This window comes from Amblyomma mixtum, chromosome 8 (assembly GCF_055824585.1).
Source record: "Amblyomma mixtum isolate Tamu chromosome 8, ASM5582458v1, whole genome shotgun sequence".
In the NCBI taxonomy this organism is placed as follows: domain Eukaryota; kingdom Metazoa; phylum Arthropoda; class Arachnida; order Ixodida; family Ixodidae; genus Amblyomma; species Amblyomma mixtum.
The window spans coordinates 41382825-41399745 of record NC_143019.1 but is presented as its reverse complement, the minus strand read 5'-3'; the positions used below and the strand labels follow the sequence as shown (position 1 = coordinate 41399745).

The 16921-nt window shown below is 47.0% G+C and overlaps 1 protein-coding gene and 1 long non-coding RNA gene across 2 annotated transcripts; both read right to left on the bottom strand.

Annotated features, from left to right (window-relative positions):
• Positions 1–3473: 3473 nt before the first annotated feature.
• On the bottom strand, positions 3474–8910 carry LOC149332245 (uncharacterized). The gene is made up of 3 exons (XR_016284882.1): positions 8834–8910; positions 7357–7428; positions 3474–3555 (listed from the first exon to the last, which is right to left on the bottom strand). It is a non-coding gene; the product is annotated as an uncharacterized LOC149332245 (long non-coding RNA).
• Positions 8911–14806: 5896 nt separating this feature from the next.
• On the bottom strand, positions 14807–16549 carry LOC149332244 (neprilysin-21-like). Its single transcript, XM_089555719.1, has 2 exons — positions 16424–16549; positions 14807–15151 (listed from the first exon to the last, which is right to left on the bottom strand). Exons 1-2 carry the CDS (start codon positions 16547–16549, stop codon positions 14807–14809), a joined length of 471 nt encoding a protein of 156 aa, XP_089411845.1.
• Between the last annotated feature and the right edge of the window lie 372 nt (positions 16550–16921).

The window sequence follows — 16921 nt, the reverse complement described above, 5'->3', positions numbered from 1 at the left end:
AAGCACCAGAGTGAAACCATTCATTTGCAATATTGGGGCGATTACCTCTGCGGCTTGGCATGCTGGCCCGTCCCGCTCACTACATTTTTGGGACATCCGTTAAGGACCTTTCAGTTCAAGACTTCGGGACCTGTGTGAACGCTGAAGCGCTAAGCATAGCATGCAACACGAGAACGATTTATATCCACAACAAGGTGCACTGCATCCGCCGACAGACAAGATGCATTGGATCATGGAAAGACCTCGACCATATTCAGAACTATGCATAGTTACGACAGTTACACTGACTGCTTGTTTCTGAAAGTTTTTTTCTAAATGCATAAGTAACACTAGGCATAAAGTTTTAAAAAAGTTGGCAGTGGCTTAGCTCTGCTATGCCAAGATATACGCAGCGGCAGCAGCGGCAAACGCGCGCGGCGAGGCACGCCAGCTGTGGGCAGTGACGTCACTCGCTCCTCGCGCATGCGCAGTATGGTCGACGGAGGGCGATATTGCGCGATATTGAAATGCTCAGCCTTCGCTCTGGCGAGAGCGGTTACAGCTGCTCGCGAATTATCATCATTAGCATGTGGACATGATTGCTACACTTCATGGACAAGCTTACAGACTTTTAACCGCAATGCTGCAAGCGGGGTCCAGAGCTTTTTCGATTCATAAAGTGCGCTTTTTTCACCTGGAAAGACGCTAGCAATGCACTAGAATCAGATATCGGGGAATACTGGGAACCAGATTTAGGTTGCGCCAGAAACGTGAAGGATTTCGGACGAAACGTTGTTAACTTGGTTGTGATTTTAACATGCAAGCACGCTAATAAAGTTATTAGTGAAGAGCATCGCTTCTTAAGCACTCACATGCTGCTGCAATGATAACCCGAGCTCGTCGACCATATCCCGATCCAGTGTGACGACAGCGCGGAAAGCACAAACACGGATTATCTGCGCTACGTTAGGTAAACTACAGTTTCCATCGGGTAATCTTTCAAGGCTGGCAGCCCCAAAGTTGAGGGTATTTTCCTCTCCACAAGGTTTAACTTATCACCCGAATAGAAGTCGTCGACAGTGACTTAAGTAAACTAGGGAAAGCGCATTCACGCACTATATTTTCGTTTTGTGAAACGCCTCCGTGTTCTCCCTGGCTGACGGGTCCGTTCCCGCCATCTGGGGAACAGGACATCTTCGCCTTCTCCATCGAAGGCGTCCACGTCGTCCCTGCCGCTGTCATCTGCGGAATAACCAACAATAACAAAACCCTCTTCGCCACAAGCACATCGCTTCGCTTTCAAGCATGAAATCCTCGTGTATTTTTAGCAACACATGTAACCGAGTAAAATATTCTCTTTGACAGTAAACAAGGAAACCAGTAAAATGTTTTCTTTTCCTGATGTAAATTTTATTGCTTCCATCTCCATATCGTGTTCTATTTCTGACTTCCTGTTTACAGTATATTTTGTTTGAATGCTTTCTCTTTGAGTTATTGTCGCGGGTACTTTTATTTGTGATCTTCATCTTGTATCGTCGTGCTCATAGATATTTTCTGCCGGGGGTTTCTCTTGTTTAAGGCTCCTTTAGACACTCTGGTTTCTGCTTGTTTTTGCTTTATTTTGTTCTTTAAGCACTGTCGCGAGTTTGCGTGCGAGAAGTGAACAGCGATGTCATTCCGCTTCTATAGCTTTAGGAACTGGTCCCGTTTTAGACAGGATTTGTAACTATCTCACTGTCCCTATTCAATTTGTCGAAATTAACAACGCGAAGTCATTCTCAGCAAATGTAACATCAGGGGTACCGCAAAGAATTATCACTTTGAATTTGTGATAATTGTCATTAACATGATTTGTCATTAACAGGATTAACATGATCAAGTAAATAAATAAATATGTGAAGTAGGCGGTTGCCATATCTTTACCGATTAAATAGTTGGGGCTCAGCGTCGTGTGCTTGCTTTATATCGCCGCTAGGCTTTTACCCATTCGCGCAGCTGCTCGGATTAAACGGCATGCTGACGATGATGATTTTGACGATTTTTTATCGTGCAAGGGCGTCTATCGCCAAAGAGCGCCATGGCGCAGACCAGGGGAAAGCTTGTACCCATTGTATCTCCGTACCCGGCGGCACTGGGGATCGAACCCCGAACCTCACGCATGCGAGGCGGATGCTGAAGCGACTAGGTCACCGACTAGGCCACGGCATGCACCAGCCACCAGCGAAGCTGTCACAAAATTCTGCCACTCCAGATTCTGGTCACCGATTCGTACAAAACATTCGTGCTTCTATTTACTTGCCGCTTACGACCGTCACCGACGGTCTCTTCCCATGACTGGTCCAAAAAAATCCAAGCTTAAACAATCATTGATGTGCTGACTTCAACGTCCCATCCAGTGAATCAGCAAGAGGATGCACTAACCACAGCTTCAGAAGATTGCTTTCCCCATTCGCATTGTCGTCTTTGAGGCGGTATCGACTGAGGGCCACACGCACTGTCGTCTTTGCAAAAGGAACAGGACAATGGGGTCTGCTTCCGAACCAAAACCAAAAGCTTTAGAAACATGAGGACACGCCTTGCACAAAGTTAGACCTTAAACGGCAACTGCATAGGTTTTATAAACCGACGATCTTAAAAGGGTCGAATGTGTGATACTTCCTGGTAAAGTATGCGAAGTCCTTTTAGCCTAGCATTTGAAACAGTGACGTAATCACCAATTAAAATTGCGATGTCCTTCAAGCTTCCCCGAAGCGCACAACGCTAAGTGGGGGGACGCATGACGACGACATCGAAGGTATCGGTACATTTCGAACGCATAAACGCCTGCTTTGAAGGAAAAAAACCAGCGCCACCGAAGGCAAAGCCTGTCGAACGTTGTTTGGCAGCGTACAATGAGACATGGCAAGGCGTGGCTGACGGCAGCGGTGATTTGAAATCATACCTTCCGTGACGTCACACTAAACCTTCCCACACTCCACTCCACAGGCGACGCACCTGCGCCTCTCGTGACGTCGCTTAGTTTTCGCACATGCGCAGAACTCGCGGCTCCCACACACGCGAAACTCGGCTCTGGCCAGCGTAGTGTATGTAGCTTTTCGCCAGAAAACTGGGTATGCTTTACCTACAGCCTATATAGATTTGAACCCTTGAGTATCGCTAATTTCTCAAGAAGTGGCCATATGTGCTGCGCTGACCTGATAATAAAGAAATCCCTTTGCTTCGGTTACCTTTGGTAAAGACGGTACGCCTGAAGGAGGATAAGTAATGAGGAGTAAATTGTGTTTTCCCAAAAGACTTTCTCGGCGGAATCTATAGACCATTCTTGCTCCATTAACAATGTAAGTGCTCTAGAGGCCCTTCAGTCACCGAGACCAGTGCTTCAACTCATTTCAGATGCCAAATGAAGGTTCGCGAGAGGGATAGTCGGTTCGCACTGTTGCAATGGGTCCAACACTCGCATCGAAGGTCTCACCGCTTCTCGTCATTTCAAGAGTCACGAAGGTGGCCAGGCCGACAACTCCGACGATGATCAGGCAGAAGGTGATGCTCACCACCGCTGCTTTTAGTTCGGAGTCCCTGCACGATTTGTTTCGAATTACTTTCCACGTGCGCACCACTGCATAGCGCTTAATGGCAAATTAGGAAAGCGATTCCAGCCACATGGAAGAGTTTGAAGATAATACTGTTGATAATGTTGAAGCGCCCTTTTGCTACCGTACAGACTATTCAGGTGAGTCTGCAGACGCGCTAAAAGACGAGGATAGGATAAGCTACTAGCCTGAACGACACATACGGTGTGCTACTTGCAAACGTAATTAAGCTTGCACTCAACGGTGCTTAAATGTACCCCGAGGCGGCTGTAACTGACAGGCAGTGTCAGTGTATATAGACTATGATGAGAAACGCTGTGTGGTGTTCAGAATGTGGACAGGCCCGAAGCTGCACAGTGGGGCACTACTCAGTTCCCCCCCCCTCCCCCCTGGTAAAGCTGGGCACTGTGCACATTGCCCTTTCTCCTTAACAATATCAAAGAATGGACAAAAACTTACTCGCTTTTGTTGGCTAGAAGGCGAGAAAATCATAATGAGGCATCCGAAGCGCAGCGAGAAGTAGATAAAAAATTTGCCGACAGGTACACTACTCTGTAAAGTTATTTTTGAGCACGGCTGCTGCGGTACTGGAATCGTAGGCGCCCCCATACGGAACACGCAGTGTCGAACGAAGGCGGCTCTCGGTTTCGACTTGGGCAGCACGTATACCGTGTTCTGCCACCGATAAGCCTCGCCTCCGGCGAACGGCCAACGAGCTTACAGCACGCGCTACTGTGCTGCAATTCTCGTGAGCCACGCATACCTTACTGGTGACGTCACAAGCGAGGTGATGACGTCACACGCTACTCTGATGCTGCGGGTCGCCGCCGCGCAACCTGCCTTTACGCTGCCAGCGTACTCTCCTCCTCGCGCTCTCTTCGCCATTGCCCTCTTTCCTCCTTCGCTGCGCTCCGCGCTCGGTTACACCGAGGCACGCCGCTCACTTAAGGAACTCGTGCCTAAGAGGTGCGCTCTAAAGATTCCCGAGATTCAGAGAAGGTTACTTCCGAATAACGTACAATGCCGGGGATTAAAAATTAGGCTTGCAGTATTAAACAGCAAATAAACTATTACCTCAGAAGAGCAAGTTGCTGGGCTAGTTGGTGCTGTTGCATCGTGGTGGAGCAGCGCAAAGGACGGGACACAAGAAACAAGGAAGGACGTACACAGGCGCTGTACGTACCGAAGCGTGGCCTTGTGGTAGAGCATCCGCCTCGCATTCGGGAGGTGCTGGGTTCGATCCCCAGTGCCGCCGGGTACCCACCGGTTTCTTTAATGGGTACAAGATTTCCCCTGGCCTGGTGCTCGGCTCTTCTCGGGTGAAATGCTTGGGAAAAGGGTCTTAGACCAAACAGTTGCCTTGGCGGATGAGTGATAAGTTCCCCCGCCAAACAACCATAAGTCCGCCTCGTGCGGCATAAGCCCAATTTGTGGCCCTTTTTTTTCACTTCTCCCAAACGTAGACCCCTAAAGGAAGCCGAGCGCCAGGCCGGGGGACGCTTGTACCCTTTTCACCGGTGGGTGCCCGGCGGTGGGTTGGTTTCGAACCACCCACCTCCCGCAGCCGAGACGGGCGCTCAAACCACTAGGCCACGACTGCGGTACGTCCTTCCTTGTTTCTTGTGTCCCGTCCTTTGCGCTGCTCCACCACGATGAAACTATTACCGACGCTCGTACATCCTGCTTTGCATGCCGCCGCAAAAGAGCTTTCAGGAAAATAAAAAAAATAAATAAAATATATTGTTAGGTTTGTGGGGTTTAACGTCCCAAAGCAACTAAGGCTATGAGAGACGCCGTAGTGGAGGGCTCCGGAAATTTCGACCACCTGGGGTTCTTTAACGTGCACTGACAGCGCACAGTACGCGGGCCTCTAGAATTTCTCCTCCCAATAAATTCAGCCGCCACGGCCGGGATCGAAGCCGCGCCTTCCGGGTCAGTAGCCGAGCACCATAACCACTGAGCCACCGCGGCGACAACATATATTGTTAAACTGTTCAGTTCTGTTAGCGTTCATCCTTATATTGGTTGCCCGGAGGCGGTTCTAATACCAGACAGAATCGTTGGTAAAACTGTCGGAGCAGCAACTTGCTTCGTAATACTTGCACCAAAATTTCCAGTTCAACCTAAGTAATTACACACTTAAGGCAGTCTTCACTGGCCTGAAGCTTAATTGTTTCTGGTGTGATGGAGTTGTGGTGGGGGGCGTTCGTGCTTTCTATAGGCAGAAGTGGGCGGGGAAGAGATATCTGCAGCTTTTTCTCTTCACCTGTGACAGAATAACAAGGCCTTACGCAACAGCTCTGTGATACCAGTGGTTGTCTCGCGGCAATGGACATGGTCTTGCACGCGCCATTACGCGTATTGTGCTCGAAATTTGAAGGCGATTATGTTGGAATACAAACGCGATGTGTGGATTGTTTGAAAGTTTCTATGAATCCGATTTAGCTCAAAGTTTTCAGCACAAATATATTGGCGCGAAATAAGCTAAGCAGAAGTTTATAGCAACCTGACTTGGTTAGGAGACTCGACGGCGACAATTCTCCGCCGCGGTGGCTCAATGGTTATGGCACTCGGCTGCTGACCCGAAAGATGCGGGTTCGATCCCGGCCGCGGCGGTCTCATTTCGATGGAGGCGAAATACTACAGGCCTGTGTACTGTGCAATGACACCGCACGTTAAAGAACTCCAGGTTATCTAAATCTCCGAAGCCCCCCACTACGGTGTCCCTCATAGCCTGAGTCGCTTTGGGACGTTAAAGGCGCGGCCTGTAAAGCCAAAAAACCACGGCTTTTTTTCGCCTTTCTTATCAGTTTGTTGACCAGCGTATTTCTCGCGTATGTTTCTAGCATGAAAAATTCTTGTGACTATGGTAGAATAAAGAAAACTCAAACTCAAAAAGCACTGATCACGAAGTAAACAGGAGCCTTTGGCTATGAGTCTAACAAGTATTACAAAAATTAACGAATAAAAAGGCCAACGTAATAACAGAAAACAATTAAAGAACGACTGAATCAAGAGTCGGCATTCATTCGTAGGTGTAGGGGGTTAGGCAAGATTTATTGTTTCATGCTTCCTTCAGTGCGCTTAAAAATAATTTCTTACACGTAGTTACCAAGCCCTCGACCTCTTAGAGAAGTATGATGTAATGACTTTGCAGATATAGTGTGCTCATATCAAAATCATTTTTGAGCTTTGATGCAGCATTCGTGAAATGGAACTTGCAAGCCGCCATCATCTATCTGCCTTGGGCAAGATGTACTATCGGGCACAAAAATGGTATACTACACGCGGCGGGAGCCGGGGCAAAGGAAAACTGCGTTGCAACGCCATCTACAGGCGGCATCTGGGATCAAGACAGCCAATGCGTGACCTTTATTATCAGCAGGCATGTCGCTTGGTTCGTTTCAATGTTTCGTGCTTTATCTCGCCAAAATGCCGCAATTTTCCGCTGCTCCGGCTCCCGTAGCGTGAAGTACACCACTTTTGTCCCCGATAGTACGTATAGTTTTTACCAAAAGAAATCAGGCTGGACGGTTTTTTTCTAAGTCGTATATTAAAGCTATGATGCCAGCTCTCTACCTCTGAATCTGTGTATGGTAAGATGAACCACTGCACTCACCTTCAAATAAATGTTTAAATCTTTACGGAAGCCGTGAAGGCTCTACCATACGAATTAGAAGCAAACCATGCATACTGCTTAATTTTGGCAAAGACTGTACGTTATACACACGGCAGTATTGGAATTAGGAATGCCGACTCACATTAGTGAGTCGGCATTGATGCTTACCATAAGTAGGGGACAGATCCAGCGAACGGGTACCAATGAGGTACACATTGGATGCCGATGGAGGCTGTTCTCCTGCATACAAAACATTTCAATGTAGGCTAATTGAGTGCGGGTACATTCAGCTTCTGTTTCAATGAGATGGCGTGAGGGACCGCAATCCGCAAAAATGACGACGTGTGTCAGAAAATTCTCTGATTAGTCGAGAGAGGTTACCAGACCTCGTGACGTTATCGAAACCAGCCCACCAGTTTAAGGTTACGCTTGAATTTGTGACGTCACTACACCCACCAGGTTAAGATTACCCGTGAGCTTATTTATTTATTTATTTATTTACAATACTGCCAGTCTCAGTAAGAGACCGTAGCAGGTGGTCAATCAGTACAATATAGAGTTCAGTACAATACAGATAAATTACAAGCAGATCAACAAAAATGAGAACTCTTACATAAGTGTTAAATAACTACTAGTAGGCAGGTTAGCAAAGAATACCTTGAAGATTCAGAACTGAAACAAAAAGAAATCAAGTACAGCAGGAGTCGTTCATTTCAGCAAACATGCTAGTATTAGAAGTATTTTACAATAGAAACTAGAAGAAAGCGAAAAAGAAGGTAACGGGTGGCAATAGGCATGCAATCATCCTTAAAAATTACATGTCAAGAAATGTCAATAAGTAGCTGTTGGCCAGTCATCTGGTAAAACGTAAGACTATTGGTACTTTACTGATTCTTGTTGCATTCTACTAATCTTGAGGTGAAGGAAGATAGTGAGTCCGACATGGTAATCGATGGATCGAGCTGATTCCACTCGCTGATGGCTAAAGGAAAGAAAGAATGCTTGAGTGTGTTCGTTCGGCTTGAGTATTCGGACAGCGTGTGCGCATGCTTGTGCCGGGATTGCCTTGACTGTGAGAAGGATGCATATTTAGACACATCTATACTGTAGGTGTTGTGTAATAACTGATATAAAAACTTCAAGCGGGTTTCTTTTGCCCTAGATAATAGTGATGGAAGGCCAGATGATGCTGCAAGATCGGTAGGGGAGTCAGAGTGTTTGTATTTGTTATGAATGAATCTTAAAGCTTTTCGTTGCACTCTCTCAAGCCGAGTGATGTTAGTGATGTTAGTGACGTCACCACAACCTGTCTACCTTGGCAGGCGTCAGCCGGCCCATTGGACTGTGAGGAACCTGGCCACAGATGCAGGCGGCGAGTAAATAGACTGGTCGAGAGAGGTCACATGACATTCTGACGTCGTCATAACGTGCCAACGATGGCAGGTGTAATAAAAATTGACACACAAACTGCAATTTAACAACTCTACAAATCTCTAATGCCATTGCATTCCATTAGCGTTAAGTGTCCCCGATATTTTTTTTTTTCTCTGAGTGAACTGCGCATGATCATGACAATGCTCGCAAGGGTTTCGGTGGAAAGGCGTAAGGCTTCAATCACTGGTACCGGCCTCGCAAGTGTACTGACCCATTGCGAGGTTTCTCTTCTCGTGGGTTTAGCGATGGATGTCGGAAACGTTGCTTTTAGAGCAGGAGTCAGCGACAGTCGAGAAGTGACCGTTGTCGCAACGCTGCGTGGGCACGTGGGCTGAAAAGAGAGAGCAACACAAATATTGGTAAAAATTTTATCGTGCTTCGAAAAAGAGGCTGACAGAAAACTGACCCAACTGAAGTGGAATTTTGCAGGGTAGCCTGCATCCGCAAGTAACCACGGATACTCTACACATGCACGCCCAGCTTCAACGACGCGTCAACAAGTGCGCATGACCTATGATGTCCTACACAGTGACACATGGAAATTCGCATCTACTCTCTACTCATTTACTATGACCTCCAGTATCCAGTTACCTTCTGTCATTGCTAGAGAGCTTCCGGTAGGTTGGAAAAAAATTCCGAAGTTGTTTCGATAGTAAATTCATTCACAGTATAACATAGCAGTAAAGGCATTGCTCAGTAAGTGCGCGACACCACCTATTCGAAAACATCACCCTTACAATGCATAAACCGCGCACTTTTCGTGGTCTTGTCTTTAGTCTGTATTGTTCCCACTGGGGAAAGTATCCTCCAACGGTTGAAGGGGCTGAGAAAGCTAGTTTCAAGAATCCACGCGTTGATGCCATAAAGTTTTAATTTTTTAAATAAAATAAAATGATTTCTTGAAGTAAAATTGTTTTCAATAACAGTTTTTAAGTTTTAAGTGATTTGCAAAACACATTACGGGTGATTTCGGGAAACGAAGGCTTTGATTGTAGCTGGCATCAAGATCCACTCGCATAAAGGAATACGTGCACTGGAGCATCGCGGTTTCGAAAAAAAAAAAGCTTAAAACACACTAGCGCCCACCGCCGTGAGGATATAAAGATGAGACGTTAACGAGAAAACGAAATTTCAGTAATGTCAACCGCGTGACGAAAAGTGGCGACAATGACGACAGCAGGAAGACATAACTACAAAGACACGTGCTAAAGCCGGTCTTTGGGGTCCTGTCCGTATGTCGCCTTCCTTCCGTGCTACTTATCGTCGTTAATTATACCAACTTGGTCAACTTTCCGCACTGATGAATTGAGTGAATGCCAAGAGCTCTGTTCGCTTCTGTTCGCCGTTATTAACTGACTGCTTGGCTAGCAGTACTGCGACTGCACCGTCGACGTCATCAGTTGCGTCGTGCTACGTGTTGTGCAATTCCTTGCCACTCTCGCCTAGACCCTCTCAGGTCGCAACAAAAGGCCACGACGGAGATATGACACTATTTCAGCCTGTGAGGAAACGGCCTGCCAGCGTTCGTCCAAGTATGAATTGGCACCGATAAATCAAGATATTCGAACCTCGCATCGCGATCGCCTTGACCCTGCTTGATAACCCTTCAACCAGAGAGGACGGAAACAGGCGTCATGCTCACCTGACGTAGAGGGAACACGGAGACGCTACGGCTAGCGCCCGACCTTAAGACCAGCGCCTAAACGTAGAAGGGCAATGGCTGGTCCTTGCGGTCTGAGAACGTGAGGCAGCGCAAGTGCTCACAAACAATTACACCGACCGTAAGCGGCGAACAAGATGTCTGGTCTGACCTCTACGGCTCGCATCACGAGATTCTTTCTTTTCTTCCGCCCTGCGGGTTTCAGGCTCGTTCTCCTCTAATCACGAGAAGTACTATAGCATGCATGAGACCTTTTGTCTGGTCTAATTTTTGAGCACTCCCCCGCCGTGAGCCCATTTGCCTTCTTGTAGAGCGCAGCTCTTTGGCGCCCTTCATTTCGCGGCGTTGCCGTATCAAAATTGTCATCGCCTTTACCCTAGCCCATGTAAAGGCCTGAAGAAGGCGGATGAGCGGATCCTTCTCCGCCTTCTCACCAATACATTGCTGTGCCCGGAGCGCTAAAACATTTTGACCCCCCCTTTAGCGGCAGCTGCCCACACTGTAGTGCAGTGTCTTCTGACACCTATCACATGGTGTGGGCCTGCCCCTCCAACCCCGCTATTCCCACCATCCCCAACCCAACCCGGGAGGACTGGGAGGCGACCCTGCTCGGCTGCCACGACTTACAGGCCCAACAAGCCTTAGTCGGGCGCGCCCCGGCGGCGGCCACCGCCACTGGGGTCCCAAACTAGAGACCTCCACCTATTGTTTGTAAGGATCGGTCCCTTACGGGCTGATACAAACATACCTCCTGTCCCTTCTGGATAAATGTTTTAACCACCACCACCCGCCGTTGTCCGCTGTAATCAGCAGTGGACACCTTATAGTCGCGCTTTAAACTGCGACACCAACGGAGCGGGAGCTTGGAAAGGAGAGGTTTAAATTGGTAAATTGGTTTTTGAGAAAAGTAAATGGCGCATTATCTGTTTCACACAAGTCTGTGGACACCTGAACCAGAGGGAAGACGCATAACTGTCCTCTTGGAGCAGCGGACACCTCAATCGTGACAGATGTGCCAGATGTGCGCTGCATGCGTTGGCATTGACAACGTTGTGCAAGAAAGGCGGCGCTGAAGCCATAGGCCGTCGGCGTTCATTGTGTTCATTGGCGTTGGCGTTTACGGCGCTTTACACTCCAATCATTTTAAGGAAATGAAGTGCGCATAACTGGTTCCCTGGGTCAGAGGACGCCTGAATCGCGCTTATAGGTACGTGGGATGATAAGAGAGAGATGTGAGCTGCATACGTTAGCGCTGACAACGGTGAACGAATTCTCGCAAGCAACCATTAACTGCCACCTGCCGGGGTGGCACGGTGGGTGGGGACTTCAATGTAGATATAGAGACAAAGAGGAATTTCTTACCCGTTAGGCGGGAGAACATCCCGTTCCTCTCACTCGTAACGATTCCTACGGCTGTGAAAACCTCGCGAAATACTTGCATAGACCTCGCGTTTGCGAACCAGGTATTGGTGGAGGAAGCCGAACATAATATTTCTCCGACCACTAAGCTTCCTTCATGACAATCAAGAACTGTTAGTGGAGTGTTTCTTGAAGAAGGAAAATGTGTGAAAAATAAGTTTTTTGTAATTGTACATGTCTTTATCGAATTCTTTGCCTCAATCTATCAAAAAGCTGAAACAGCTAATGAGCTGCGCTCGAATTTCGCATTAGGAAGTAACGTAATCGTCGGCAATTTTCTCTTATCTCTCCCTTTTGTTCTTCACCTTTATATCACTTCATTTCTTTCCTCCTCTTCCTCCTCTCGTCACGAGGATATGAGTAAAACGCAACATATAATCTTTCTTTAAGATTACATGGGCATCACTTATTCCTGCTTCTTTATCTTTCGAAAATAACTGACTGGTTCAAAAGTAAGGAAACGCAGCTGACACCCACGAGTGCTTACACGAAAGGAGGGCGCGCAGCTTCAGAGGGACCAAAAATCACTCAGCCATTCCTGTACTGGAGATAACGTAAGAATTTATTTATACATTTCTTGGTAATAACCAAACGAAGGCCACTAATTAAGGTTGTACGCCCTGCAGAGATTGCCGAGATGGCACGGTTGCTGAGGTGGGCCGGCTGCTAGGCCTAGCCTTGACCGATGCTAGAGGACGAAGCCGCAGCAATGAACTCTTTCAAGACCGGAGGCCAAAGACCCTTTTTTTCTGCCAGCGTCTATATTTATAGGGCTGAACAAGCGCCCTCTACCGTACGGACGGCATGCAGGCGCTTTTTGTCATACCTTCTGCAAAATATAAATGTTGACATGTCCACGGAAAGACTTTCATGGACGTTATCCCTGTCACGAAGTTGTTGCTCATTGTTGTGACGACGCCTCGGTAGCTAATTTTCATACAAGCTTTTATGACCAGCAACTCTCAAAAAGAGGTTCTTTCGATAGAAATTCATTTCCGCGGCAAGTAGGCGTCACAACCTAGCAATATAAAACTCGCAGGAATACCTAATTACCTTATTTGTTGGCGATGCGGTAGCATTAGAGCTATTGATGTGTTTACCGGAAGTGATGTTACTTCCCTTCGACCAATGGGAATTACCCGATCTGCTGATGTCACTTCCTTCCAGCCAACGGGAGAACATTATGACAGATTTCTTTTCCCGATGATGTTTTTATGATATCGCATTCAAATGAGCTACTTGCTTCAACCGGACGAGCAAACAAACATACGATGAAGTATATATCGCGGGATCCCGCCATGAATAAGCGCCGCTCCGCAAGTGACGTTTCGTAAATAAAGCGCCGATAAATGTTCCTTCCAGAATGCGTTTCGAGTTTGCATCACTTTTCTTAAAACACGAAACAAGGGAAACAGGATAAACTACCTCTGCGAACGCTGCACTAGCGAGTTTTTCTTGGACACCTGCCACGACTCGCAAATTACGCAGCGATGGTGATGAAAACAACGCTAAAGAGAAGAAAGAATGGCGTCATATTGGAAAGTGCGGCGCTATACGAATAGTGACCAACTTGCCCAACTGTCCGTCCTTCTTCAGTGAAAGAATGGCGGTCTGAAATTACTCTTTAGAACAATGTACAGACGTGGGCATGATTTTCATGAGCGCTGAAGGGAATTATTTGTGCACCTCTCATTGGGGCACAGTATTAGGAGCTTTATTGCTCCTATGCATACGCCGCTTCGCTTGGCTGCAAGCCTTGTGTTTGAAACCCAGTACCTGATCGAAAATGTCCAGACAATTCGCTCGCACGGAACTCTCTAGAGGTCTAAACAAATGTGCTCACCTCTGTACAAGGATCGCATTCATCGAAACATGCACACACACAGAAGATAGCTGAGATAATCCTTCAGTCGTTACTTATTCCTTTCAACGCGTCACACGACTGCTTCAACGAGTATGTGATAATGGTGATGATGATGATGATGATTATTTTTTATGGCGCAAGGGAAGCTTTTGGTCCGAGTGTCGCGGCACAAGACATTTTCTTTGACAACTCAACGTGGGGTCATGAGACCCATTTTGCCCATCATTTCACCCAAGAGAAGCAAGCCGTTTACCAGGCCAGATGAAAGCTTGTACTCGGTTTGTCACAGGTGGGTACGCGGCTGCACTGGACATCGATGCTCGCACCTACCGCAGACGAGGCGGATCTAAATGAATGCGGCTGTCATTCGATCAATACACCATTCAGATGAGGACTTAGTCAAGCCACTGAAAGTCAAGAGCAATAGGCACCATATTAACCAAAAGTAGCCAGGAAATGGCGATTTGTTTCTTAGCCGCGTAGCGAACCACTCATGTATCTGTGTAAAGTAAGGTGAACCCTTTCTTGTTTGATAGGGGTGCCTTAAAGACTCCGCTGCACAGTTGAGAACCAAAAGCCTGTTGCGTGGCAAAGGCGGTGCCTGCCGCAGGAAATAGCCACAAGCCGTCGGTAAGGGACTCATTCTGTCAGTCAATTTCTTGATGCATATAGTAGAAGGCTCCCATCAAGATTAAGTCCCATTTGAGAACTGGACTGCGCAGATATAAAGCTGACACGAAAAGAACCACTTGCAATCGCGCTGTGTAAGATTAGGGGTTCGTCAAGTACGTTCTTACAATCGAGTGCACAAATTAAGCTACACACTTCACTTATTGTACGCGTTTTAAGGCTGCTCTTAAGTTACGCAAATTGGAGAAGTACCTGTTCTGAAAGTGTGACTGTGTATAGTCTCACATCGTAGAACCGTAAAGCAGAAGGCGCCGTCGCTCAGCTATCGCCACTCTCCTTTTGCAAAATACGGCAAATAATCTTTAATTACCGCGTACTACCTGAAGTATGGACCACGAAAATGTCAAAGCAGTAAAAGTTATTATTTCACGGTACGCAAATCATGCTCCACACTTTTCAAAAACCAGTAAATAGGAATGAATCAAACGTGACGTTAGTAGCAAATAGAACGAGCAAAACATTGGGGTCGGCTCAAAACGTTAGCGTACAATAATATCTTGCCCGGAGAACAGTGGTTCGCCACTGCTTAACTGGTTCTATGAGCCACGGCTCTACCAGAAGCGGCACCGGTCCTTGGGGTTCATGAGGTCCCCTTCTGTGCAGGCGAAAGCCTTCGCGAACTCAGGCATGTTTTGCAGGGGCACAATGCACCGAGAACGGCTGTGCCAGTAGCGCTCGTGTGGTGGACTTCGGGTTTCTTTAGGTTCAGAACACCACTTGAGGCAGTGAGAGACGAAGAAGGCCTGCTCGTGTGTGAGGCCCGGCATAAACGCCCTCTGTTGGTCGTCCGAAGTGCTCCGATAGGCGGCGTACGCCAGGAGTAGGCCCGCGAAGTCGGCGAAGCCTTCCAAGTCCGTAATATAGTTGGTCGTCCTCGCCCGTGACAGGGATTCCGCCTGCAGGCGCAGCATAGACTAGTCGAGCGCTTACAGCGAGCATGTAGAAGATTATGCATAGCCGGTTTCCTAGCCTGACTATCTGGTAGCCTTGTAACACTGAGAACGCGGTTGACGATGTTAAAAGCTGAGAAAGGAACACCGCAACACATGCTTATTGGTATTAATACAGACTTAAATTCTGAGTCTTATTCTTAACTCTGGGACGCTTGAATGGTCAAGACAAGTCTTTCGCGTGATTCGGAAAAAGCACTATGAAAATATGCTTTAGTTGTGCCAACCTGCAGGGCCCCTTACAAACATTTTTTTAGACAGTCTATGGACTGTCTATATACTTCTGTCTATAAGGTCTAAAGACTCTCTGTAGACAAATCCTAGAGAACAGTCGATAGACAATACAAATGCTACAGAGAGCCTATAGACAATCTATAGATTTATGGCCATACACTTTTAGTATACTTTTATCTATAGATAGTCTATAGACTGAATAGACAAAAAGAAATATCTTTAGGAAGCCAACAGAATCTATAAGAAGTCTATAATACTATCTATAGACCATTTTTGTAGGGGTTGTTTCGCCGTAGTTGAGTCAGACGCCAGTTGAGTAAGGCGCAGTAACGCTTAGGCGAGTTTGTGCGTGAAGACAGAGTACCAAAGCTATGCTGACGCCTTTTGCACTTTTCCAGGCTCTTGGACTTGGCTATGCAAAACGATTATAATGAATAATTGGCCTGCACTGATGGCGGAAACGACTTAAGACTGATGAAATTTATCTTCATGACCGCCAGATGTCATTCGATGCATTTGCATTCTGGAACGGGGCGTTGAAAACGCTTGCTGAGCACAGCCATGCTTATAATACCACCATCAGCATACATGCGAATTTGTCACGGACGCTATGTCACGGATTATTTGATATCCAACAAACTGTAGACTGAAGTTCTTTCTCCAGTCGAGATCCTAATCAGGACACATCATATCCCGCTCTACTGTGTTAACAGAGAAGGCTATCAGGTGGCACGGTGAGGCAGAAGCTGCAAACCGCTGCATGCTTCTCTGTTGATTATACCGACCCGTAGTCAATTCATACGCGAGTTACTCCTCGCGGGAGGAGTCAGAATTCGCATCTGTTAAAATGATTCACCCTGTTTTCTCGCTTCAGGTTTGCCGCAGAGGAGAAAAAAGTCGCGAAAACAATCAACGTTTAATGGAATGTTTCGTGAACATATTGCATCAAAATATTTGTGCGTAATAAGTTTAACGGACACGAACCTTTAGGTAGGATGAGTGAAGGCACAACACTTTTGCTGCCTGCAGCTCCATTGTAGGCGATTTTCCCAAGTCGATCCGGCGATTCAGATAATCAGTAGACATTGCGGCAACGTCGTAGGCGTGCATAATTTCGTGGCCAAGAACCTGCGGAGGTCGGTCGCAGGGTAATGTTCACGTCTCAGTTAAAGTGGAACGCTACGTAAGAGAAAATAACCGTATTCGAGTTTATCAAATTGCTAAAAGCAGACTATATACGCAAAGTCGAGCTCTACGAAAAAGCGCAGATAGTAATCCACCTGCATTTAAACGCACCATATTCGCCATTGTTATTGCAGGCTGCGATCGCACACAGATAGAGGCTAATATATGCGCGGACTTTTCGTGGAAGTGAAGCCAAAGAAAAAAAGCCGGAAAACACCCTCCCACCCTAAGATTGGGTTCCATTTAATACGCAGGGATGACGTGTAATAGCGACCGATAGGGCAAAGTGATTCTGTT